The sequence below is a fragment of the Melospiza georgiana genome, chromosome 19, assembly GCF_028018845.1.
Source record: "Melospiza georgiana isolate bMelGeo1 chromosome 19, bMelGeo1.pri, whole genome shotgun sequence".
Classification (NCBI taxonomy): domain Eukaryota; kingdom Metazoa; phylum Chordata; class Aves; order Passeriformes; family Passerellidae; genus Melospiza; species Melospiza georgiana.
This window is the reverse complement of record NC_080448.1, coordinates 2,210,923-2,236,433: the sequence shown is the minus strand read 5'-3', so window position 1 is coordinate 2,236,433 and position 25,511 is coordinate 2,210,923. Positions and strand designations below refer to the sequence as shown.

Here is a 25,511-nt window from a genome sequence, read left to right as displayed (position 1 = left end):
CAGGGGGTGCATAACCCAGGCCTGAAGCTAGCAGAGAGTCCTTGAATTGCCCTTGGACTACGAGATAAGAGGAAGTTGGCTGGTTGCACCATGATAGCAGGATGTGCCAGCAGGATATCTGTAAACCGCAAGGCAGAAATATTGCAGAAATAAGCAGGAGCATGAAGAGCTGGCCTGTACCAATCATAGTACTGGTTAGGGCACCTGAACAGCCACTTGTAACCAATAATATGTAAGCTTAAGCCATGTGAATAGCTGGCAATGGTATATAAGAGCATGCCAATTAGCAATAAAGAGAACAAGATGTATACCTCATATTGAGCCACTTCTTGATCCCAGACCCCCTTTTCCCTACAGATAGATCAGAAGGAAATGCATTCAAATTGAAAAAGAGGAAATTTAGGTTAGATAAATGGAAGAGATTTTTCCCTGTGAGGGTGAAAAGGCCCTGGCACAGGGTGCCCAAAGAAGCTGGGGCTGGCCCATCCCTGGCAGTGCCCAAGGCCAGGTTGACTGGAACTTGAAGCAGCCTGGGACAGGGAAAGATGTCCCTGCCCATGAAAGGGGGTGGAATGACATTATCTTTAAGGTCCCTTTCAAGCCTGTCGTGGGTTGACAGCCTTTATCCCAATATCGTGTGTTGTGTCTGGCAGCTGTGCCTTTTCTCTCTTCCCCCCCCCCCCCCCCTTCGGCCGTCTTGCTGCGGCGGGGCGGGGAAGAGAGGGGGGGAGTGTTTGACCAGGCCTTTTTGGCTTCTGGCTTTTTGCTGCTTGGCTTGGCTAGCCGCTTTGCTTGCTTGCTTTCTGCTTTTTGCGCTGTTTTTTTTCTTTTCTTTTGTTCCCTCTTTCTTACCCTCCCCTGAAGATACTGGACCGGCTCCGGACCTGACCTGAGACGTCCAGGACACCTGCAGCTTGCAAGAGAAGCCTGGCGCCCTCACCATACACAGTCTGTTTCTTTCCTTTTCTTGTGTTGGGGAGTGTTCTTTTGTTACTTGTAAATAAATAGGTTTTGTTTTCCACTTTGCTCCTCCGAGAAATTCCTTCCCGAACCCGGTGTTGGCGGAGGGGTGGTTGGAGGTTTGTTTTGTTTTGGGGGGCTCCCTTTTGGAGATTTCCCCTAATTTGTCCTAAACCAGGACAAAGCCAAAGCATACCATGATTCTATGCCTGTGCATCTGTGGGGTACATTGGGCAAGACTCTGAGGTGGGCTCTGCCCTCACGGGCCAGCACAGTGCTGGGTGTCAGGGGACTGCATGCACCTGGCAGCACACGGGGCACAGGAGCTGCCCCTCCAGCAGCCTGGGCAGGGACAGCACGCTGGGCTGACAGGACAAGTGCCCACACTGCAGCATCAGGGGCTCCTTGAACACCCCCAGGCAGAGGGGACAGAGCAGCTGCTCCTCCAGCTTGTCAATGCTCATCCTCTCAGCCATCCTGCCACCTTCCCACACAGATCTGGGCTGGGAAACACTGGTGGGAGATCAGTCCTGTTCTAAGAACAATATCAGCAGCACAGACAGTTGCAAACCCATCCTTAAAACTCCAAACAAAGTCTCAGATGGTGATTTTAACCCATAATGATTTTGTGGCTACACCTGGCCCACACCTGGCCATGTGTCCTGGGTCTGCCCAAGGTGTCAGCAGTCACCCCTAAGCTGTGCCCACCTTGGCCTGGGCAGGGATGTCAGACTGCAGTGGGGTCCTGCCTGTGTGCTAGGGCTCAGACACAGCCAGGAGAGATTTTCCGCTGAAAAATCCCAGTCTTGACCCAGTATGAATTCCCACAGCTCTCTTTGGGGTTATCTCAGCCCATGGACATCCTCAGAAAGACTGGCATCACTCAAGTGATACATCTAAGAAGCAGAAGGAAAACATGAAAAGCACATTTGTCTTGGAGACAGGGGGCTGGATTTGGGAAGCTGAGGCACAGCTCACCCCCTTGAAACTTGTCTCCATGTTCCATGCTCTGCCCCAAAAGATGTGAGCTGAAATCCCAGCCTCTCCCATCAGCCCAGGGAGCATAAGGCAGTGTGTTTCCAAGCTGTAAGCCTCACAGCACTGCCTTTCCTGCTGTTTGCAGTTGGGACAGAACTGCCAGACTCCCGGGCAAGTCAAACATGTGGCCTTGAAACTGAAGGAAATGAACTTGAAGTGAGGAACTTGATTGCTTCCCCAGGGAAAGGGGAGGCTGTGGCCTGAGTGGGGCTGGTGTCACCATTGCTGTGGTTGAACCCAGGGAAGCTCAGGTGTCCACGAGATATCCCAGGAGCACAAGCAGAGGGACCAGCCTCAGGTGCTCACAGAGAAACACCTCCCAGAGACCCAAATGATAGTGTTATGAATAAGAAGCTTGACTAGGCCAATATTCAAGCAGCAATCAATTTATTATTTAATATGGTAAAGTATGAGCAATACAGCGCTGGGTACAGAGGGGGAAGTTTTCCCTCCAACTGCACACTGATAGTTGAGGCTTACAGGTATTTATAGGGGTACTCATCAGTTTTTTTCAGCAGTTTCTATTTCCAATCTTTTACTCATCAGCAATTCTTATTCCAAATTATTACATCACAATTCTGTACACTATTGTGATTTTAATTTCTCAGGATGTCTCTCAAAGGAGTATCCCCAGATGGTGGTGGTCCAGTTTCCGAAAGAAGAAAGACGAATCCCATCTGGGGGGATCCAGCTCCCCAGATGTGTGCCCACCTTTTAATTGCAGAGTCTCTAAATCTCGTAACAGTGATGTCCAGCTTCCCTTTGGTCGAAACCATAAACCCTTGAGGTGATGTTCATCTTCCTTTCTCAAGCTGTTTTTCTCCGCTTCAATAAGGCATATTTGCTTTATATATATTCCAAAGCTATAGTTTCAAGGATACAAGTAATATTCTAAAATTATACTTCAAAAGGTTCTTATTGCAGAGCTTTTTTTATGGATTAAATGCAAGCAAAAAGCAGCATCTTTAACACCTTAATTCCAATGCTCCTAAATCAACCGGGGTTAATTGCAAACAAAAGATAGGTTCAAAGGCCTTTTTCCATGCTTTATTTTCCTCAGTTATTATTAGAATTCACAGCTCTCCCATTGTCGGGGTCCACACATTTCGCATTCACAAATACACACGTCGCCTGTTTGTACCTGACACGAAATACAGCTTTGCCTCTCACAATAGCCAAGCACTAGGTTAACATTGCTATTAATTACAATTTTTTTTTTTTTTTTTTTTTTTTTTTTTTTTTTTTTTTTTGTTAAACCTGTGGGTTTTTTTCATGATGTAGTGAAAACCTGTCATGCTTTTGGAAAACCAAACAGTGCTCTAACTGTGTGGGGCAAGGCACAAGGAATTGTTTTGTCTGATTGTGAAAAAATATTGTTTCTCATATAATAACTCTGGGTTTATCAATGTGTTTGGCTTATGAGCATCCCTCATACAAATCCCATAATGATCCCATCCCCTGGCTTCCCTCTTAGCATCTCCTGGGGAGCTGGGGATGGTCCTGGCTTCTTCTTGAGGAATGTCCAACTTCGGGAATGTGGTGGTGGAAGAATCACCCTGGGGCTGTCAGCCACCCTTGCACTGAAGGTCTTTGAGATGCAGCAAAGCAGAGGATGAAGCACCTTCTCTCCAAAGGGGGACTGGGGACAGGCTGTGGGCACCTCCCTCCCTCCCACCTTCTGTGAATAAAAAACTTGGGTTTATGTTCTTTTGTAGTGATCTCAAAAATTCTCAAGAATGTGCGCTTATTTCTGCAACTATTTTGCATTCTCATTAGTTTTGCATTTATACCATTTCAAGTGCCTGAAGAAGGCCAAACTTACCAACAAAGCCGTTGGATTTTTTGCCTGTGGTGGTTTTTGGTTTGTTTGTTGTTTTGGTTTGTTTTTGTTTGGTTTGTTTTGGGCTTTAGGGGTGGTTTGTTTTTGTTTTGTTTTGGTTTTTGGTTTTGATTGGTTGGTTGGTTGGTTGGTTGGTTGGTTGGTTGGTTGGTTGGTTGTGTGGGTGGGTGGGTGGGTGGGTGGTGGTGGGGGTGGTTTTCGTTTTGTTTTCCCTTTGGTTTGGATTTTTGTTTGATTGGGTTGTGGTTTGGGTTTTGGGGGTTTTTGGTTTTTTTTCGTATAGTTGTTTGGTTAGGTTTTTTGATCGGCTGTTTTTGTGGGAGTCGGTTTTGGGTTTTGAGTTTTGGGTTGGTTTGGGGTTTTTGTTCTAACGAAATGCGGAGGGCAGTGCAGACCGCGGACTACATCCCCCAGCGTGCACCGCGGCGCTCCGTGCCGTCCCGCCTTCCGTTGGTGCTGCGCAGGCGCGTGTCCGTTCCCGCGTGGCTCTAAAGGCGCGCGTTGGGCCGGGGCCGCTGCTCGGAGCGTGATTGACTGGCGGCGCCGCGGCCATGATGGCGGGCGGTGCCGGCCGGGAGGGGCTCGGGGCCGGGGGGCGAGACCCGGACCCGGTGTGGGCTCTGGCGCCGACCCCAGCACCGACCCCGGCCTCGACACCCTCTTTATCTCTGGCCTCAGAGTCTCTCCAACCCCTGCAGGACCTGACCGGCGATGGAGGGGTGCGCAAGGAGCAGCTGCGCCCCGGCACCGGGCAGCCTGTGCCCCCATCCGCCTCCGTGGCAGGTAGAGCCGGGTCTGGGGCCTCCGGAGCCTCCTGTGGGCCCTGAGAGGTCCCGTGGGCAGGGCCGGGCACCCGTGTTAGGGATGTCCCAACTCTCTGGCATAGGTTGCCCAAGGAAGCCGAGGTTGCCCCATTCCTGCAAATGTTAAAGGCCATGCTGAAGCTACCTGCTCTACGTGAAGGTGTCCCTGCTCATGGGTAGGAGGTTGGACTGGATGATCTTCAAGGTCCTTTCCAACCCAGACCATTCCACGATTCTTGCAGTCTCTCCAGGGCTGGTGTCCTGGAGTGAGGCTGTCTGTGCTCGGCCTGGCTGCCTGGGGAGGTTCAGGGTGCTCTGCAGTAACATTGAGCCTGAATTCACTGGTAGTTCAGGCACCAGTAACCATCTCCTGAGCAGCTTTTAAATAGGAATTGTTTCCTTTAGCCTAAGTTCAGCAGGACTAAGAACATGAAAATCCGTGGAAGTGTGGGCTGGAGTGAGGATCTGGTGCTCATCTCTGTCACCTGTGTCTCCATGTGAAGTTTGGTCTGTGCGGCTGGACCTGAAGCGGGTGCTGAGGGAAACAGAGCAGAGCCTGTGGGGGAAAATCCCCCAAGGCTGTAATGTTGACATGCTGGTGGCTGGCAAAAACCACAACAAGGACTTAAAAATGCTGATATTGTAGTGTGCCGTGTCTCTGTTTCAGAGACTGTCTCCTCTCCTTATCAGTGTTTTAACACTTGGGATACCGTGTTTAACTTCTTGTGGCTGACACACTAAATGAAAAGGCATCTTGACCTTGAGGAATGAAGGATTTCTAGGGCCCACCTGTGCTCACAGAGAAGTTTGAAGTTGGAAGCAGTTCCTGAAGTGCAGGGCCCTGGTGCTGTGTCAAGAGAGCCCATTACAGTGTATTTTCTGAGGCAGAACTGTAGTTACAGATGCAGAGCTTGGGGTAGTGGTACATTTTTCCTCTTGTTCCTCTTTCCAGAGCTCCAGCTTTGGTTAGGGAATTACTTTTAAATATTTCTGCATATAATTGGGGCATTTTAATTTGCTCGGCTGAAGTTTCCAGTTCTTAAAAATGCGAAATCACATCTCTTAAATAGATCAGGACTGTGAAGCAGCTGCTTTGTCTGGGAATGATGCTAAAACACACAGCAGTTGACTGCTTGGATGTGACCAGGTTTTTGGTGTAAAACAGAAGGGGTTTTGCTGCCTCTGCTGTCCTATAGCAGAACGGAAAAGGAGAAGCAGGATAACTGGGTGGTTACAACTCTTAGTGTGCTCCTGATGTTGCTGTTATGGGATATGAAATCAACCTCTTGCTTTTCCTTTCTACCTACTCCTCGCTTTGGACTGTACAGTGAGGTACTCTGGGTACCTAGGAAATTGGAATAAGCTCTTCTGTTCAAATGGGAACAGCAAGTATCCGAGGCTGATGAAACTTGGAAAAGGTAGGTTTGAGCCACAAACTTTGTCCTGGGGCTTGGGATTGTATTAAGGCATTTTGGGCCCTGGGGTTGTATTAAAGCATTTCAGTTTAAATGCTGTTTGGTGTCTTTGGGTTGTTTGAAACCTTTAACACTTGTTTATGGAGTCCAAAATCCTCCTGGTTCACGTGGGAGATGGAATCTGGACCTGCTCACCCTCTGCCTGGGAATGGCAGGGAGGTGTTTCCCACCTGCTCTCAGGTAGTTTTAAGTCTCTTGAGAGGAGATGATGTTTTCCAGGCTGGACAGGCCTTTTAGCATGCTGGTCTAGGGAGAGGTGTTCCTGACTGTGGCAGGGCTTGGACTGGATCATCTCTGAAGCCCCTTCCAATTCATCCCACTCTGGATTTGCAATGCCACCTGCTCAGTCCCACAGCAGCAGTACCCCTGATAATCCTTTCTGCAGCAACTGGCTGTTGTAGTTGCTGAGACAGGAGCTCCCAGGGATTTTTTTTCCATCAAGCTTAAGGAGAAGTCATTGTTTGGTGTGTGAGGGTGTTGGTGTTGGTGAAGCTCACGTGTCCCACCCCTCGTTGTGACAGACATCACCCTGTGGGGGCTGGAGATCGGGCTGCTGTCCATGACCAAAGGAGAGGCTGCGCTCTTCGTCCTCACTCCGGAATACGCCTATGGCCAGCGGGGCTGTCCTCCCTCCATCCCCCCAAACACCACGGTCCTCTTCAAGGTGGAGGTGTTGGACTTCATAGACTCAGAGGAGTGCGACACCTTCTTTGAGTTGACTTGCGTGAGTTCTTTTAATAAGGCTTGAGACCGAAATCTGGAGGGTGAACCACCATTGTCCTGTCTCACAGTGGCTGTGGCTTGTGTGTTACACGTGTTCACGTGGATGCTGGTGCAAGTATCTGGTCCCTGGGCTCCCAGCTCTGCTCTGATCCACATGCCTGCCTTTTGTGTCCCTCCATGTCTCTCTCTGTTTGCCCTCCCGTGCAGAGGGAGAAGGCGGGATCTGCCTTTGTTTGCTCCTCTGTGCTGGAATGGCTCCCGTTTATTTTTAGTTTTACCAGAAACCTCATGGTTGCACTAGAGGGCAGCAGCTTCCAGGAATTTCTTCAAGGAACAGTAAGGAGCTGACTGTTACAGTGCTCTTCAGTCTGCAGTGTCCTAGTGCCCCACCAGCCCCCACCCTTTGTCTCTGCCTCTTGGCTCCTCTCCCAAGTGCTCCCTCTTTCCTTCCTGGTGAGTTACTCTGCTATTGTTAATTTGCCTTTCCATGTCAAGGGCTTTGGGCTGTGGTTGTGGGTCAGTGAGTGGAGGCAGAAGCTAATGGGGGAGCTCCTCCAGCCCCTGCACAGGTAAATTTTCCCCCAAAGCCCTGTGAGCAAACCAGTCTTGTTGTTCTCCCTCCTTGCCTACCCATTTTGTCTGACTGACCCCTCTCTATGAGCTGGTTCCAACTTGCAGACCCAGAAGAAAACCTGTCCCTCCATTTTTATCTTTTTTTAAATGATTATTGGGATTTTTGTTTTGCTGTTTGGTGTCTTTGGGAGTGTCAGGCTGTCCCAGAGCTGGCCTGAGAGCAATTAGAGCAATGGAATGTTTCGAGCAGCTTTGTGCCAGTGTCAGCATTTGTGTTAACTCAGCTGTGTGCTGAAGGAGTTGGGCAGGTTTTAAGAACACATTCCTGCTTTTTTTTCAGTCTCCCTTTAGGCCTGAGGAGCTTCCTGACATCTTTAGTGAATAATCAGCACAAGAACACTGTAATGTTTCAGCCTGGCTGGGGAGATACCATATGGTGGTGGCCTGGCCTTGGTAAGGACCTGGCTTCTGCTCTGTGAATAGGAAGGATCTGTTCAGGACTGTCCTGTCTGAGTTCTCTGCCTGTTTTCTTTAGTTTGAGCTGAAATTCAGATATTTCTTCACACAGGAACAGCGGGATAGACTTCCTCTGGAAAAGGTGTTGAAAGTGGCAGCCACAGAAAGAGAGTTTGGCAACTACTTCTTCTATAAGCAGTGCTTCAAGATTGCCAAGGACAGATACAAGAGGGTACGGCACCAGGAAAATGTGGGGTGTGCTTTGGGAAAGCTTTGGAAGAAGGGATTATTTTAGCTCACCACAACAGGTACAGGCTAGAGATCAAATAACTTTATGGTATTTTTCCAGGCATAGTTTGTTACTTCAGAACAGGGCTTGCACACCTGGTTTTGTGTGAGCAGCAGTGGTAAATTAAGGAATAGTCACAGAATCATTTTGGCTGGAAAAGCTCTCTGAGACCACCAAGTCCAACTGTTCCCAGAGCTGCCAAGGCCACCACTAATCCATGTCCACAAGTGCCGCATCCACAGCGCTGTGAAGTCCCTCTGGGGATGAGGATTCCACCCCTGCCCTGAATAGCCTCTGTGCAAGGGCTGCACAACACTTTCAGTGAGAAATTTTCCCCAGTATCCAACCTGAACCTCCTGTGCTTCAGCTTGAGGCTGTTTGTCTTGTCCAGCTACCTGGGGGCAGAGCTTGACCCCTATCTGGCTGCACCTTCTTGTCCAGGAATTGTAGAGAGTGAGAAGGTGATCCCCCCTAATCCTTTTTCCTAGTCTGAGCCTCTTTAGCTCCCTCTCCTGGCAGGGTAAATGCTCAGTTATTCTCAAACTGGAAGGCATCTGCTACTTTTTCAGAGGTAGAGATGATTCAAAGTTGCTTTTACTTGGATTTTTGAAACTAAAGTAATTTGACTTGCCTTCTTCCCAATAAGATATCCATATTTATCCTGTAAGATATCCATATTAAATCTGAGTTCTGGGTTCTTTTTATTTTATTCTTCTGCTTTCCATGGTAAGTTTCTAAGCCTGTGGTCATATGGTCAGCATGGCTAGTCATGCTGAGAATGCCATGCCCTGTATTTAGAGTTTTGATACTAAATTTTAGTATCAAAACTCTAAATAGGCGACCAGAAATATGGGTGTAGCTGTTGGGTGAGATGGATTTCTCACTTTCCATGATGGATTTGTTGTGCACTGGCTGATTTTCCCTCTCTGCTCAGGCACTCTCCATCCTGGGTCGCAGCTCTTCCGGTAAGGCAGAGCAGAGCCAGATCAACGCTTCCAAACTGCTGCTGTTCCTGAATCTCTCACTCACTTACCTGAAACTGGAACGTGCTGACCGAGCTCTGAAATACGGGGAGTTGGCCTTGGAGATGGACCAAGGAAATGCCAAAGCGCTCTTCAGGTGTGGCCAGGTGGGCAAACGAATCATCATGGAACATCCTGGCCTGGCTGTAGAGGGAGCCCAGAATGAGCTGAAGGGAATCTCTGAATTCTGGGCTGCTGCAGTAGTCAGGGTGGTTTGTCTGCATCTGCCCTTTTGGAAAGTCTGGCTCTCTGGAAATGTGTCACATGGAGCTTTTCATGGAGTGTTCCTGAATTACTTTTCTCTGTTGCAGGAAAGTTTGTTTTGGCACGAGGCCTGAAGAAGGGCAGCAGGTCTGTATTTATCTTGTGATGCATCTAACTTCTTTCCATGATAGGCTTGTCTCTACATGAGGGAGTACAGCAAATCCCGGGATTACCTGGCCAGAGCTCAGTGCATCCAACCCTTCAACCGTGATATCAACAATGAGCTGAAGAAGTTAGCAAGGTGAGAGCCCTCCTTTCTATACCTGGGGAAGAGAGAGTGTTTGGACAGGCTGTAATACCCATTCCAAAATATTTGAAATATTCAAAAAAACCCCAAACTATTGGGTTAATAAGTGACTTGGGAAAACGCATGTGGAGAAAACAGCTTGAAACATTTTTCAGGCCCAGAAGCTGCAAGTGAGGAGCTCAAAGCATCCACCCTTTCCATGTATTTCTTTGGTGTATGTGTCCTGACTTGTAAGCAGATCAGGGTGAGAACAGGGATGTGGGGGCTACTAAAATACCTCAAATCCAGTGAAATACAGTTGACTGATGATCCAGCTGGTAATGTTCTCAATAAATATGGTTTTCATTCCCTTTAAGATGTGTTGGTTATTTTCAGCAAGCTGCATGTGCTTCAATGCACAATACTCATATTCATTGAAAGTGAATTTCTTGCCATCTTGGAGATAATAAATGAACAGCCCTGAAGATGAACTCTCCCTTTCCCCATAGGCTGAGTTCAGGACTATCCTGCCAGCTTTTAGTCATGCCCCCACCCCACCAAAACATGACTAATGCTTGTCTATGCCCTCATGATGCTCTTCCTTTGAAACTGCCAGAAGCATTAGATTTTTCCCAAAAGTGTATGCTGTCCTCCTGGCACTGTGTACTGAGGCAGGAGCGATGCTGTCCTCAGCTCTGGAGCTCATAAAGTAGCCCTTGAATATGAACCCTCTTCTGTATGCCAGTGCCAGGCACTTGCAGAAAGGCAGCAGTAACACCTAAAAAGAGTGGTTGGTGCTGCTGGAAAAGCCAGTCTGGCTGAGTGCCATTTGCCAGGGAATATGTTGGTGGAGGGCTGTTCTGTCCTGTGTATTCATGTTGTCTTTAAATAGTCTGTCATAACACTGAGTCTGCAAATTTGTTTTGTTACTTCCAAAGAACAAAGAGCTTGAAGGTAGTATTAGCTGCTGGTCTGGAAATTTTAAATTAATCTCTTGTATTCACCCTGATCTCCCACTGGGTATGGAGCTACCAAATTGTCCACTGAGACTGGGGAGTTCTAAACTAGATCTGGCTGACTGCTCTTGGAGGCTGGTATATGTATAATGCTAGAAGGTCTGATTCTAGTAGCCTCATGTATTCACTTAGATTTGTTTGAAATATTTTGGTAGATAAAAGGGAAATTTTGCTAATGGTGTTTAGGTGGTGTGACTGGAAAGCAACAAGACATTTCTGCCTTTGTCAGCTCCAGCTCTGTAGAGAGCAGCACGTTCAGTGAGTGTGCGTGTGTCAGAATTGAGCGCACCTTAAACTCTTGTCCTGGAGTTCCTGCTTTGCTGCCTGTTGAAACTGGTGTACTTTTTGCTTTTAACCATGCAATGCTTTGGGTTGGAAGGGGTCCTAAAACTCATTCCACTGGCATGGGCAAAGACTCTTTTCACCATACCAGCGTGCTCTAAGCCCTGTCCAACCTGGCCTTTAGCACTTCAGGGATGGGGCAGCCACAGCTTTTCTGTGCAACCTGTGCCAGGGCCTCCCCACTCTCACAGGGAAGAATTTCTTCCCAGTATCCCATCTACCCTTGCCCTCTGGCAGCAGGAAGTCATTCCCTGTTGTCCTTGTCCAAAGTCCATCTCCAGCTCTTCTGGAGCCCCTTTAGGCAAAGGAAGGGATTCTGAGTTCTTTCCATGTAAACACCTTTGCTCTTCCAGCCTGTCTTCAGAGCAGAGGGGCTCCAGCCTTTGGAGCATCTCCATGGCCTCCTCTGGACTTGCTCCAGCAGGCGTATATGTTTCTGATGCTGGAGGCAGCACTGCAGGAGAAGTCTTTTGCCTGTGACAAAGAGTGGAATTAGTGTGAAGCAGATGAAGCAAATGCTACTGGGTGTTGTTAATGAGTCCTTACCTCTGACTAGATATGTAAAGTTGCCAGCCTGCCCTTGCCTGAGAACTTGTAGTGTGATCTGACAAATGCTTCAGAAATGGAATATGAATCAAAATCTTGTTCTTAGTGGATTTTCACTTCCTTACTGAGTACGTTTGTACTTTGTTAAAAGCAATGTTGTGTGGTAATCAGCAAGCTCCCTTTTGCTGTCTAAAACAAAGCTTTGGAATGCATCTGTTTACTGGCTGAAACAGATTCTTGGCAAAATCCCCTGGAGGACAACAGGCAGAATCCAGGATGAGAGGTATGTAGAATGTGTCTGGTACCAGCTGTGGTGGATTTGGTGCAAATTCTGCTGCTGAATCTAGGAATTCTATTGGAAGGCTTGCATTGCATCAAAACCAGAATGAATTTAGGTTCTTCCAATATCTGGTATTAATCTGTTCCTCCAAACAAGGGCTCTTGGATTTCCTGCTGTCATAGGTGTGGGAATGTGCCAGCTGCAGGTGGGCATCATTGGTCAGCAACTTCTGTATGAGACTTACCAGGAGAGATTTGTTGTGCTGGGATTTTGTACCCTCTGAGGTTCCGGGCCCCAAGGGTGCCGAGGGCTGGGGCTGAGAGAACCTGAGCCAGCCTCTCCCTCAGGCTGGTTCTAGTGTGTTGCACAAAACCCTTTGCTTTTGGCCTTATATGGCAGTAGATGCAGGAAAGCCGAACTCGTGGGCAGCCACTGATCCCTGGAACAGTGTTCCCAAACTGAGTCAGCCTGCAGCTCAGGGATTCCTTACCAGTGAGGTGAGAGCACAGAGAGCAGAGGATGCTGTGCTTGGAAAAGTTCAAATGGAGCAGGCTGCAAAGCTTTTGCCATCCTGTCACACTGGCAAGGAAGAGAGAGCAGAGGAAGATACATCTGCTTGTCATCCACTTAGTCCAGACACAAATCCCCACTGTGTCCTTCCCATCCTCTGCCCAGATCATATATCCAATGTAGATATCCTGCTGTATGGTAGTCGGACAGTGTCTCCTGGGTGCTAAAAGAACTTGCATAAGGACTCACAAAAGTATCCCACAGCACACAGGTGGGGTTCCTCTGCACTGTCCCTTGTTTCCAGGACTAGTGTAGAGAGCACCTGTCTCACAGGAGGCAAATGATCTAATTAGTCCCGAGCAGAGATCCAAGGTCTGGGGGTGAGACATCAAATTTCCAGCTCTCTTTCCTTGACATTGCAGAAAGAAAGGCTTGAAGGAGCTGTGTCTGTGCTGCTGGCACAATTTTCCATTATGTTAATTTATTTATATCCAGAAAATAACATTATTTTCAGGTTGTGACACTGAGGGTGGCACAGACAGTCTCCAGCCCCTGACGCCATCCTGTGCTCTACTTTGCAGATACTACAAGGAGTATATGAAAGTGGAGAAAGAAATGTGCCGCCAGATGTTTGACCCTCTCAATTCTTATGGCTGAGAAGAAATCAAGGTAACCAGGTTTTGAAAAGGGCTGAACTCTCCCAAAACATGTCATGCCTGTAGTGTTCTCAGGTGGGGAACTTGCTTCTCTTCTGCGGGATAGGCTTTTGGAGGCAAAATGGAAAGTGGTGGGAGTGTGTGGAGAGGAAGGGCAGGATGGTGGGGTGGAATACTGCTACATCATCACCTTGAAGAATCTTTCTTGTGAGGCAAAGCATGTGTGGGACAGGGACCTGGAACTGGCGGCAGTTGAGTAAGTTTGGTTTGTTGTTTCCTGTGCTGCTCATCCCAGCTATTTCTGTTCAGAGCCAGGGGCTGAAATAGATCTGTAGTCTTGTTTCTCTGCCAGTCAAAAGAAAAGGAAAAAAAAAGAAAAGTTCCTGTCAAACTTAAAAATTGGATTTCCTCCTCCTCTCCAGCACTTCTGTCTGGAGCTGTCAGAATGCCTTACTTCAGAAAAATCTAAATATTTTATTTCTGTTTTTTTTTTTTTTTTTTTTAAGTATTAAAAGAGGTCTGTTTGGATAGAAAACTTCAAGTAAATGTTTTGGACTCTTTAAAGCCTTAAATCTTCTAGAAAAATTAACAGGTTTATAAATGCAAAAAGGCTCCTTGATCCATCTTTTTTTCCTTGAAATCTTCAAGGGGAGGTGCAAGCAGGAGCAGAAATCTTTTCTGGTCTCTTGCTTTGGGGGAAACCCTAGGGAGAGAATTCTGGAAAATGACAAAATCCTTCTGTCATGAACCAGCCCCAGCTCAGGGCCATCAGTTTGCTGCTGTTGTCTCTCCTGCAATACAGACAGTACCTCTTCGCTAGCAGAAAATGAATATTGGCAGCCTTTCCAACAGCTCTGGTGTTTTAAGGTTGTCTCTTTGTGCTTGTGAGGAAGCTAAGGCAGTGTTTGAGGAAGAGGTTGGATTGAATGCTCCTTCCTAAAGGAACACAACCTCCTCCTGACTGGACATGATTCCTTATCTCTTTGGACATCATCTGGACATCTCCTTGCCTTTACTCTTCCCCTGTTCCTTGCTCTGGTCCCAGCTGGACATGTGATCTCAGAGCACAAGTCATCCTGCCCTGGGTTAGGGATGAGACTTTAGTAAGTGTGTTAGCAGGTGCCTGCCCCCAGGAGAGGAGTTCTGAAAGGGGATGTAAGACTGATGGGGTCTTGTGCAGAAAGCCTGTGGCTCTAGAGTTGGCAAAAGGCCCTGATTTTCCACTTGCTGCGTTTCAGGAAGTTGCGGTTTGGAAGCATATAGGATCTATCTTGGGTCTCATCCCTGGTGGTGTCTGACCTGGGAAGCTCTTGTGGGGGTCTGGGATCACCTGGGCCTGGTTTGTGGTGGGGGTCAGGATGATTGTGGTGATCTGCTGGGGCACCAGACAGGTCTTCCCCAGGAGGGTTGTGTGGCTTCTCGTTTCCCACAAAGCATCTTGTGAAGATGCTGATTTCCACACATCTGGTGTAAGTAAAACCAGTGATTTTGGTTAGAGGAGACTGAGAAGTGCAGAGTAAAAGGGTGAAAATTCTCTCCTGTAGGCAAGCTTAAGTGCTGGGCTGAACTGCTTATCAGCCAATTTATCCACTGACTTCTGTGTGTGGAGTTCTCCCACCTTACACAGCTGATGGGTAGCTGTCAGTCAAAAATATTTCCAGGCTTCCTTGAAGTTGATTTTTGTTGCAGTATTAAAAGGAAACTAAGTCTCCCAGATGAACATAAGTCACTGAGACCCAAACAAAAATCTACTGTTCATTCATGGGAAAAGAAGTTCCTGCAGGGCCATGTGCAAGCTGAAGGTTGTGCTGCTGCTTTAAAACATCATTATACATTCAGAGAGGAGTAAAGCAGTTCCAGCAGGAGCTCCTCCTCCCTATCAAAGACACTGGGAATTGGTCAGAATTGAGGCAGAACATTCTTTAGTGTTTTCCAACAGCTTTGTACCAGTTAAGTTTAGAGTACAGGCTGTACTGGGGCAGTTTGGCAGGGCAGCTTAATCCATTCTCTTAGACACTGAGTGAGGAGATGGGCTGGGAATGCTGTCTGCAGTCCATGGTTAATGGACCAGTGGAATCACAAAAGTTATAGAAAACCTCCCTGTGTACCAGCTGACAGGTGCTTGTGGAGCACTGAGCTGACCCGTGGTCCAGCTCCTGAATGGCTCAGTTGTAGTAGCTCTTCCTCCTGAGCATTGCTGCATCCGTCCCTTGCTTCACAGCTCTTTCCAAGCTGAGACTGCTGTGCCTTTGCTGAACCCTGCTGTGTTCCAGGAACAAAGTTCATTTCTCTGTACTAAATAATCCAGGGCTGTTTTGTATAATTACACTCAAACCCAGTTTGATGCACCTGAGCATCTTCCTTCTGCCTGATATTTTTGCAACAGATTTTGTAATGATAGGACAGAAGAAAATGACTTTAAGCTTTAAGGACTTCAAGAGGGAAGATTCAAATTTGAAATAGGGAGGAAATTCTTTCCTGTGAGGTTGGTGAGAGCCTGGCACAGGTTGCTCAGACAAACTGGAGCTGTGCCATCTCTGGAAGTGTTCAAGGCCAGGCTGGATGTGGCTCTGAGTACCCTGGTCTAGTGGAAAATGCCTCTGTCCATGGCAGGGAGTGAAACCAATGGGTTTTAAGGTCCTTTCCAACCCAGACTATTCCATGATTTCTGTATCCCCTGGCAGCTGTAGAGCCCAGTTCTTCCAATTGCCACAAGCATCTTGCTCAGAACACGTTTCCTACCTTTTCAATGGAATTTTGGGTCAGAATAGATCTCCCTTTGGCAAAATGCAAGGCTGCTTGTGGTGCTTCTTGGGGGAATTGGGAAGTACTCAGAGGGAAACAAAGGCACAAACTCCTTTTTAAATCCATCCTGCTGCACTTCCTTCTAAATCTCTTGGGTCTCAAGCTGGCCCCTCTGAGGGTTTGGTTTATTTACCTGTCTCCGTTCACTTTGTGATGCAGGTATGTAGAGCCCAGTTTCCTGAGATGTGCAGAGCTTGAAGTCCTCCTTGGTGTTCCCTAAACTGCAGAATGGTGGGCTGAGGCCTCTGGCTTTTTGGAGCTTTTTGTTATGTTTTGATTGAAAGACCTATCAGAAAAAAAGAAAAAAAGAAAAAAAAAAGAACTTTCCCATTGTTGTGTTGCTGTGGACTCTCTCTCATAAGAGAACTAAATCATGAGGACTGGGGACAACTTCCCTAAGAATGTCTCGATTCTAGTAGAGGGTCCTTGGTGATAGTTCTGTCCCAGGAGGATGAGTCTCTGTGCTCTTATTTTTGGTTATAGGTGAGCCAGAGTTGAAAGCTTGTATGTATCTCAGCTCCCTACACAGGAAAAGTGGTCCCAGGAGTTGGGAATACTCAGGGAGATGTTCCAGTGAAAACAAACAAGACTGAAATTATGACAGGAAACAGTAACTTTGAGGTCAAACTGGTGATTACCATGAATAGCAAGTTCTATCAATTCTGGAGGCATTAATGGGTGAGAATTGGCTGCAGAACTGAGGCTTTGTCACCAGGTAGAAGTGGCTATAATTGGGCTTAAAATCAGCAGCAGTTGCCAGTTGAACTGACCTACTAAGCTGCAGGAGACTTGCAAATAAACTGAGAAGTCTGTGTATAACACAATCAAACTCCTGCCTTGGGAAAGCTCCAGACTTGGAGCAAGTTGCTGTTTATTCCTTTCCCTCCTGCTCTCTTATTCCTGAGCAGAGCTGAAATGTACCTCCTGCTGATTTTGTCCCTCCCCACTGCGGCTGAACAACAGAGAGCCAGCGATTCACTGCTCCTTTAGAATATGCAAATTCCTGTCCCACTGAGGTGTCCTGTGCTGCAGAGGAAATTGTTAAGTCTCTGCTTTCTGCTGAGCCTTGCCAGGTGAGGGGGAAGGCTTGAAGGAAGAAGACTTAATTAAGCATTCTCCTTGTTAAGCAAAGGAAGAAGAAAGGCTTTAATGAGGTTGTTGAGTTCTGTTTTCCTTCCAGCTCTCTCCTCTTCTAGCATCTTGCACTTTTTTTCTGAGGATTTCTGCAGTTCCTGCCTGCAGTAGTACCTGTGATACCTCTCTGGAAGGATCTTGGGCTCTGATGTCTTCTGGAAACTGAAGAAATTACTGTGGCGCCTGGTTTTAGGGACCCTGTAGGGGATGCACTGGGCGTGGGTCTGGATGCACTTGGGCTGGCTTTGCCGAGACTGGGAGCACTGGCCAGGACTTAGAAGCCACAAGATGATGTGAAATGGAAAGGACAGAGACCTGTGAAAATATCCCAGTGTCCCACTGTGCCTGTCCTTCAAGGCTGTGGTGAAGTATTGGTCCCCAGCCTTATCCAAAGATGGGCCCTCTGCTGTTCTCTCTGATTTAGGAAGTGCCTAAAGCCTGTAATTTCCTTTTGTGCTCAAACACAAGGCTCCCAGGTGAGGTAGGAGCAGATTCCTGGCTACAGTGCTGAAAGGAAACTTTGCTGGCAGGAGATTGGGGCCAGGTGGGGTTGGGCTCTGCTCTCAGGTGGTAAGTGACAGGACATGGGGAAACAGCCTCAAGTTGTACCAGATTTAGATTGGATATTTGGGGAAATTTCATGGAAAGGGTTGTAAAGCATTGGAATAGACTGCCCAGAGCAGTAGTGGAGTCACCTTTCCTGTAAGTGTTCAAAAAATGTGTGGATCTGGAACTTCAGGACACGGTTTAGTGGTGAACCTGGTGGTGCTGGATTGATGGTTGGACATGATCTTAGAGGGTTTATCCAACCTTCTGTGATTCTGTTCTCCTCCAGCTCCTGCCTGTTAAAAGTCACCTGGCACTAGTCCTGGGAAGACCAGGCTGAGATCCCAGGGGATGTCCCTGTGTGAGGTTTTACTTCTCAGAGCCTTTGCCAGCAGCTCTAATATAAAATATTGTGGTGTTACAAATCAGTAGAACATGAAAAAGCTGCTGGGCTCTTTCCATTCCCATGAAAACAGCTGGTTTATCATGCAGGTAGAGTTTAAACAGACTTGGCTATGTGTAAGATGGGAATTTCTTTATGAAGTTTTAGCTTTGCAGAGCACTCAGGGTCACTATCCCTCACTTCCTGCAGCTAGGAGGCACATGATTATCCTCGGTTTTTCTCTGACTTATAATTTTTCAGGCCTCCTTTCTCTCCTCGACTTGCTCTGCTTGAGCACCAGTCCTGCTGCTTTAGAGGCTCCAGACTTTTCCTTTGAACTAACAGAAGAGATGTCCTGATGCCCTCCAGGGGAAGTGCTCTCCTGGTTATGAGAGGGTGTTGGTGCTAGTCTGAGTCCTGAGACCTGCCAGCTCTGTGCTTTAGTGAGCAGTAAAACACCAACAAACTTGAGCAGAGTTTTAAATGCTCTAATTGGGCATTGCAGTAGCTGTGATGATACAGGAGCAGCTGAGGTTAATGTGATTGATGAGTGCTGAGGGCCCTCATAAGTGTTCGTTGTGGTTTTGAGAAACACTAATCTGCTTGTGAGCTTCTAAGCCTTGTTCACCCTTGTTCACTTGTGCATGGAGTCACTGAATCACAGAGTTGTTAAGGTTGGAAAAGCCCTCTAAGATCACAGAGTCCACCTGTTCCCCCAGCACTGCCAAGGCCACCACTAACCCATGTCCCCAAGTGTCACATCCACACATCTCTTAAACCCCTTCAGGGGTGGACACTCTACTGGCCTGGGCAGTTTGATCAGTGCCTGACCAGCCATCTTGTGAAAACAATTTCAAGAATATCCAAACTAAACCTCCGCTGGCGCAGCTTGAGGTTCTTCCCTCTTGTTCTGTCCCTTGTTCCTTAGGGGCAGAGCCCAACCCCCACCTGGCTGCCCCCTCCTTTCAGGCTGCTGTGTTGAGCCAGAAGGGCCCCCCTGAGCCTCCTTTTCTCCAGGCTGAGCCCCTGCCCAGCTCCCTCAGCTGCTCCATATTGGAGTGTCTTTTTCATCATCAGCAGCACAGAGCAGCTGATGGAATTGGGGGCTGCATCCCTGCTGGAACAGCATCTGGGCACTAGCAGGTGTGTCTGACACAGTGGCAGAGCACTTTGCAAGCAGGTGATGGTTTTGGCTTGAGCACCAGGAAGTCCCCCCAAGGGCTCCATATTTAGGGAATGAGCTTTTGGAAGGTCTTTTTGCCTCAGATGCAGGGAGTGTCTTGGCATTATTGAGAGTTGGTTTGCAGAGCTCAAGAGTTCCAGTAAGGATAGACATGACCTTAATGTGCCTCTTGTGCAGCCCACCCTGCTTTATCAGGGGCTGTTGATTCCATAGAATGCTGAACATTTATTGTCGTAGGGGTTATCTGAGCACTTGAAGGACTGGGAGCTGCTCTGAGGATCAGTTTCAGCCCCCACTTGCTGGGTGAAGTCCTTCCTGAGTCACAAGTGTGTGCTGACGAGTTCATCACTTCTTTCACCTTCCCGTAATCGTTCCTCTTATGGGACCTCTTGCTCTCTGAACAAGAACTTTTGTTGCTTTGGCTGGGTGCTGTTTTAAGGGTTTGTTTTTTGTTTGTTTTTTTTTTTAAAGGTATGCTTGGGAAAGAGCTCTGCTTTATGTTCTTCCTTTTTGCTTTATGTATTCTTGTCTTATCCCAGATTTAAGCAGACTTCACAGCTCTTCCTTCCATCACTTTAGGTTCGGGATGGTAGTGCATGTCATCAGCATTCAGGGCTTTTGGAGTCAGGACTTGTTACAGATCTCTGGAGAATTCCTCCTGCCACAGAGTGTCTCTCTAACATACATGCAGCTCTTGGAACTCACTGTGGATCTTTTGCAGAGCTGAGAATCTTTGTAAATTGACTTGGAAAAAAAGTCCAGAGGAAAAAATGTGTGTAAGTGCAGATCTTGAGATGGCAGTTGATGTTTATGTGGCTTGACTTTAGAAAAGAGGAGCAGCGTATCTGTTCCTTCCACTTTCTTCTGTGGATTTGGGCATCTGTGATAGGACTCTGACTTTGGATGTGGGAAGGGTGGGTGTCTGTGCTTGTGTGCTGCCATGCTCTGGGACTATATCCACAGCCACCTCTACCATTGGAGTGGCTGCTTGAAGCCCTCACAGCTGGACATAACTTGAGAGCACTTACAGAGAAAAGAGGAGGGCATGGCTGACTGCAGAGCCACTTCCACAGAGAGCATATCAACGGTCCCTAATTAGGGAATTTTCTCCCTGAGGCATGTCACCTGCTCAGAGAAAGCTCCCTAGGATGGCAATGTCTCATGCCCAGATAAATCAGGACAGGCTGGTGTTGTAAATAACTGTTCCTCTCCTGGTGTCAGGGTGGATTGCCCAGCACATAATGTTATCAGCTGCTGAGAGCACACTGGTGCTGCTGGAATTTCATCTTAGCACTCTAGAGCACTGCAGCATTAGGAACCTCTCGTGGAGTCCATGAGATTGTTCCCTCCTGGTTGTAGTGGTTTTTCTCCCAAGTGTCAGTGCCTGTGGGACTGGTCAGGCTCTGAGTGAAGAGCACTTCTCAGGCAGTTGCTGTTCATGGTTTTGGCTCTTTGCTGATGTGTGCACATAACATCTGCTTTCCCAGCCAAGCTCATGTGGAGCTGCAGTGTTAGGATGTGCTTTATCCTTCTGGCTACTGAGTCACAACTTCCCTTCCTTTCTTCTCCGTTCTCAGTTGTGAATCCCATTTAGATCTGAACAGAAGCCCTGAAGAGGAGATGTTCTGTTTCCCCTATGAGGAGAGGCTGCATTTCTATGAATATCGTTTGAGGTCGCTTTTCTGAGATGCGAAAGCTTTCCAGACTGCCACCACCAACCCGATTTCTTGGATACTTGCCTTGAAGAGCATTCTTCTCACTGAGGGCTGTCCCAGTGCAGCACTCTGGGAGCTACTGCCTCAAGGCATGGGGGCAGTGAGGGCTGGACTGGCAGAAACCATGGTTAAGTGCACAATTCTGAGTTTTCTAGTTTCCTCATGTTTTGACAGGAACTTTATCTGCTGTGTTTGGTACCTCCCTGCAGCCTTTCTAGAGATGGAGGCAGAAAAGGGGGAGCTGGGGAAGATGCACCTGCAGTTTTTTATGCAGAAAAGCAGCTTAAAGTTGTAAAGCCTTACTTAAGCATTAACTGTTAATTGTGGCTTTAATGCAGAGTAAAGGTGATATAATTATGATTATAAATGACCCGTGACCTGGTGTGTTACTCCCTATGAATTGATGATCAGCTTTGTAGTTCCAAAGGATGAGTTAAAATAGCTGAGACCAACAGGCTTGTGTGTGACCTTTGAAATCTGAATGTGCCTTGCTGGATTTCATGGCTGAGTTGCTGCCAACCTGCTGTAGTGAAGGAAAAAAACCTTGGAGCAGGGCTGTGGTTGGAGTGTGCTGTTCTCCTCCATGCAGGAGCAGCACTGGTATTGAACCCTATCCAGCTGCTCTGTCTGCAGGGTCCTGTGATTCCCCTCTACTTCTCTTCTGATTGTGGAGCCATTTGGTGGAAATGAAAGAGATAAACTGATCAAACATTCCCTGAAATGGCTTTAGGATTTCAGTTTGAATATTTTTTTTTTAATTAGCTGCATGTAAAGACCTAATTACTTCAAATAGCAGCCATGAAACCAGAAACCTCTTGGTCTGATCCTTTTTTTTTCCTGGTGTACAAGAAGCTTCGTTCCAAATTAGACAGCCCAAACCCCAGCTAAATGCTGGTGGGAACACCAAGTGATCAGCTTTGAAGTATTCCTGTTGGGAACATGTGGAAGAACTGCTGTGTGGGGTTGGGATTAGACTGACAAGGAGCAGAGTGGAGGTCAGTTGTATTTTAGGAGGAGCAAGGGTGCTTTAGTTGAACAATACAGAGAATGCTGTAGCACATCCAAGAATAAGGATTCCTTTTTCCCACTTGAAGCCTTTCTTTCCTTCTCCTGGTTGAAAGAACTTTCTGCTGTGAACTGGAGAAATCATTTATGTTTTTCTCCCTCTAATTCATTTTCAAAGAGAAGATCAGCCGAAGTGTCCTTTATGGGCTTCCTTTCCCTCTTTTCCTGGAAAGTGCTGCCAGCCTGGACTGACAACTGATATCTTTGTGTGTCAGGAACCTTGTGTACCCCCAAAGTTTTGGAAGGTTTGGCAGTACAAGGGGGCCTATTAAACGAGGCTGTAGCATGGGATTTGGTGAGTGCACTAACTCCCTGTTTGTGGTATACTGGAAGTCTCATTCTTGTGTTTCTGACAGTATTAAAAATTCCTCAACTCATTTATGCTTTTATTATCCTTAACTTTAAATTTGGGACAACCCTTGTAGGAGGCACACTGTGCTGACTCAGGCCCAGTTTTCTGGCAGGGTGGCCCTTGGTCATAGGTTCTGTGTGGCTCTGAGCCCATGGGCTGATGATCCCACTGCTCCAGGGTCATCAGAGGGAGATGAGTCATTAGGGGTGGGCTGGAGAGTCTTGATGTTTCTCAAAGCCCCAGTTATCCTGTGATCCTGTGGTGCCTTTCAAGGATGTGAATGAGGTGCGGATTTTGAGCATCATGTGATGCTTCATCTTCTCCTCTTTTAGTCTGTAAAGAATGTAAAGAAGCTATTTCCCTCACAGTTCTTGGTTTGGTTTTCTTTTTTTTTTTTCTTTTTTTTTTTTTTTTTTTTTTTTTTTTTTGCCTCCTGGTTAGCAGCCTGTAACTCAATATCCTCTAAGGAACAGGCTTTCCTATTTTGCTACCAGTAATTTGATTTACATGTGCTGGAATGGCCACTGCAGCTGAGCTGGCTGGGTCAGCTGTGGTGGCATGCAGATGCTGGAAGAGTATAAAAATGGGTTTGGGCTCCTGGTGTTCCTGAGCTGTGAGCAGGTCATGCACCTTTTGGGTGGTATCCTTTGATACTCAGAGCTGCTGTAGGAGACAGGTACTGGGTTGTTCTGGGGAAAGGTTTCTAAGGATTTTCTTTGGTTTTCATTTATTCTGTTTTTCCTTCTGCTGGTAATCCTGTGGATGAGATTGGGATGAGGCTTATGTTCCAACAGTATTTTGGTGTCTTTTTGTGCTCACAAATTGGGGAAATACTTCCAGTAGGAGTTTTTCTGTGTTGGTATTTAAGAGGAGCCACTTGCAGCTACATCAAGGAGAGCAGGATGTGGCCTGTGGCACCAGACCCAGGGGAAGGTGCTGATTCTGTCTGAGGACCAGGGAGAGGAAGGTGCTGCTTCTGTAGGAGCAGAGGGAAAGCCCACCTGGGAGAGGCACTGGAGGAGCAGGTGAGCTTTTGGCAACAAGGTCAGTGAAGACATTAGAAGGTGAGGTAGCTGAGCCAAGTCCTGATCAGTAACCAGAGGCTCCCCTTTCAAATTTAGAGCTGAGGAGGGAGGAATCACCACTTAAAAACAGTCCTGGTTCTTACCCAGACCAAGCTGATGCTGCACCAAGATATGAATTTCCTTCTGGTTACCCTAAAGAAGGGGGAGGTATGGGTGGAGGCTGAGATGAAATAAAGAGGTTTTGCTGGATGTGGAAATTGTAATTTCCCTTGCCAGGGCTTCAAGACTGTTAAGGACCCAACTTGCAGGTGATGGGGTGAGGTAAACAATTGCCCCAAGTGCTGGGGGTACTCCGTGATCCATTGCTGGGATGCACCCAGATGGCCAAGCCTTCCAGTGTTCCTGTCCTGCAACTGGAAGGGGCTGGGAGTGGGGAAATATGGGGAAAAACAATAGAAATCTGGGTTGAGGAGAAATTCCTTTGTGTCATACAAGATTCACCTTTCTCCCAAAGGCAGAGTAAGTATCCAGGCTTCAGTTTCCCAGCACCAGGAAAAGTGTAAGTGATGGGAAGCATGGATGACCCTGCATAGGAAGGGAGGTGGCCCAAGGAGTGCTTTGGGGCTTTGCCTGAGGGGCCTGGATTGTTTTTAGTTCTTGTCACTTAATACTCTGTTTTCTCCAAGTCTTTCATGAGGAAGTTGAATGGATTTAAAGGGATTTTCCTGTGTTTGTTCCATTTGTGCTAATCTGTGGAATTCTAGGTGTTTCTTTCAGGGTCACTGGAGGTGTGTGCTGGTAACCATGGATCATTGAGAGCTGACATTCAATAAACTGTGCAGGTGATGCTGGGGAAACACTGACTGTGATACTTTGTCATCCTAGGACTGTTGCAGCTGTCCGCCTTTTGGCACATGGAGATCTCAGCATCACATACAAGTTTTGGGAAAAGGGGCAGGAGCACTGCATTACTTCAAGAGACTGAAGTGAAGGTTCAGTGTTTATACACAACCTGGTTTTCCTGAAGTTTGGTTTGTTTGCTATGTTTTGAGGCAGTTTCCAGAATAATTAAACCCGTGCTGTTGGAGAGAGGAATAGGTCTGTGTAAATTCCTTCTCTTCTCCCATGCACACTGTTTGAAGAAAACTCTTTCCTGATGTCCTGCCTCTTGCAGATAGATGCCAGGCTGCTTTCAGGAAATTTGTAAGGGGGAGGAGGATGCCATGAAGTTTTCTATTTACACAGGTTGTTCTTAAAAAAAAATGTTTGATATTTTTGTTCTGAGGAAATAAACCAACCTGAACATTAAAGCTGGCAGGACTTGTGCCAATGTATTGCACAAATAAAAGTGATTGCAAGAGTGATTAATGCCTGAAAGGAGCTGGAATTTGGAATGGGGTCTGTAGAGCTGGCTCCCTTCATGGGTGACTGGTTGTTGTACTCTTTGTTTTGGCTGAACGTTCCTGTGAATGTTGATGCTAGATCTAAAATTGCTGAATAATACCAGCTTTGGAGCAAACTCCAGAACTCCGTGTGCTCACATGGGGCTGTGGCTGGGATTGAATAAATGCAGAATCAGAGATGCTCTGAGAGCTGGAGTCCCTCTGCTCTGGAGCCAGGCTGGGAGACCTGGGGCTGTTCATGTGGAGAAGGCTCCAGGAAGACCTTAGAGCCCATTCCTCTGTGTAAAGAGAGGTGGACAAGGACTTTGGACAAGCGGCTGGAGTAACAAGATGAGGGGCAATGGATTCCCGCTGACAGAGGGCAGGGTTAGATGGGACAGTGCAAAGAAATTCTTCCCTGTGAACATTGAGGCCCTGGCTCAGGGTGCCCAGAGCAGCTGTGGCTGCCCCTGGATCCCTGGCAGTGCCCAAGGCTGGGTTGGCTGGGGCTAAGAGCACCCTGGTCTAGTGAAAGGTGTCTCTGCCCATGGCAGGGGGTGAAACAAGATGAGCTTTAAGGTCCCTCCCAACCCAAACTATTCCATGATTCTGACTTCCACAGCCATATCAGCCAGGGCTTCCCAGCCATCCATGTATCACAGATGGCCTCATCTGTCCATCTTCTTGGCCTTGCTCTTTTGCAGAAGGGTCTAAAACCATATCTCCAGTCAGCAGAGGTTGGGCTGGCACTAAGAGAAGAATTGTAGAAGCATGGAATATCCTAAACTGAAGGGACCCACTGGGATTATGCAGTTGAGCTCCTGCTGCAGGGCCAGTGTCTCCCTGAGCCCTTTCTTAGCCTGACACTAGATGGCAATGCCTCCTTCCCAGCGGTGTTTGGGA

At 47.4% G+C, this 25,511-nt stretch overlaps 1 protein-coding gene across 1 annotated transcript; it reads left to right on the top strand.

Moving 5' to 3' along the window:
* Positions 1 to 4,392: 4,392 nt before the first annotated feature.
* On the top strand, positions 4,393 to 24,199 carry FKBP6 (FKBP prolyl isomerase family member 6 (inactive)). Its single transcript, XM_058037853.1, has 8 exons — positions 4,393 to 4,621; positions 5,970 to 6,059; positions 6,638 to 6,840; positions 7,981 to 8,100; positions 9,092 to 9,286; positions 9,575 to 9,684; positions 12,945 to 13,032; positions 24,112 to 24,199. The coding sequence occupies exons 1-7, from the start codon at positions 4,393 to 4,395 to the stop codon at positions 13,018 to 13,020; spliced, it is 1,023 nt and encodes a 340-aa protein (XP_057893836.1). The 3' UTR covers positions 13,021 to 13,032; positions 24,112 to 24,199.
* The last annotated feature ends 1,312 nt before the right edge of the window (positions 24,200 to 25,511 follow it).

Excerpts from the sequence above, each read along its gene's own strand:
- FKBP6 (XM_058037853.1), top strand. The coding sequence starts at position 4,393 with ATGGCGGGCGGTGCCGGCCGGGAGGGGCTCGGGGCCGGGGGGCGAGAC. Across the intron at positions 6,841-7,980 it reads CCTTCTTTGAGTTGACTTGC|GAACAGCGGGATAGACTTCC; the intron begins GTGAGTTCTTTT and ends TTCTTCACACAG. Across the intron at positions 9,287-9,574 it reads CGCTCTTCAGGTGTGGCCAG|GCTTGTCTCTACATGAGGGA; the intron begins GTGGGCAAACGA and ends TTTCCATGATAG.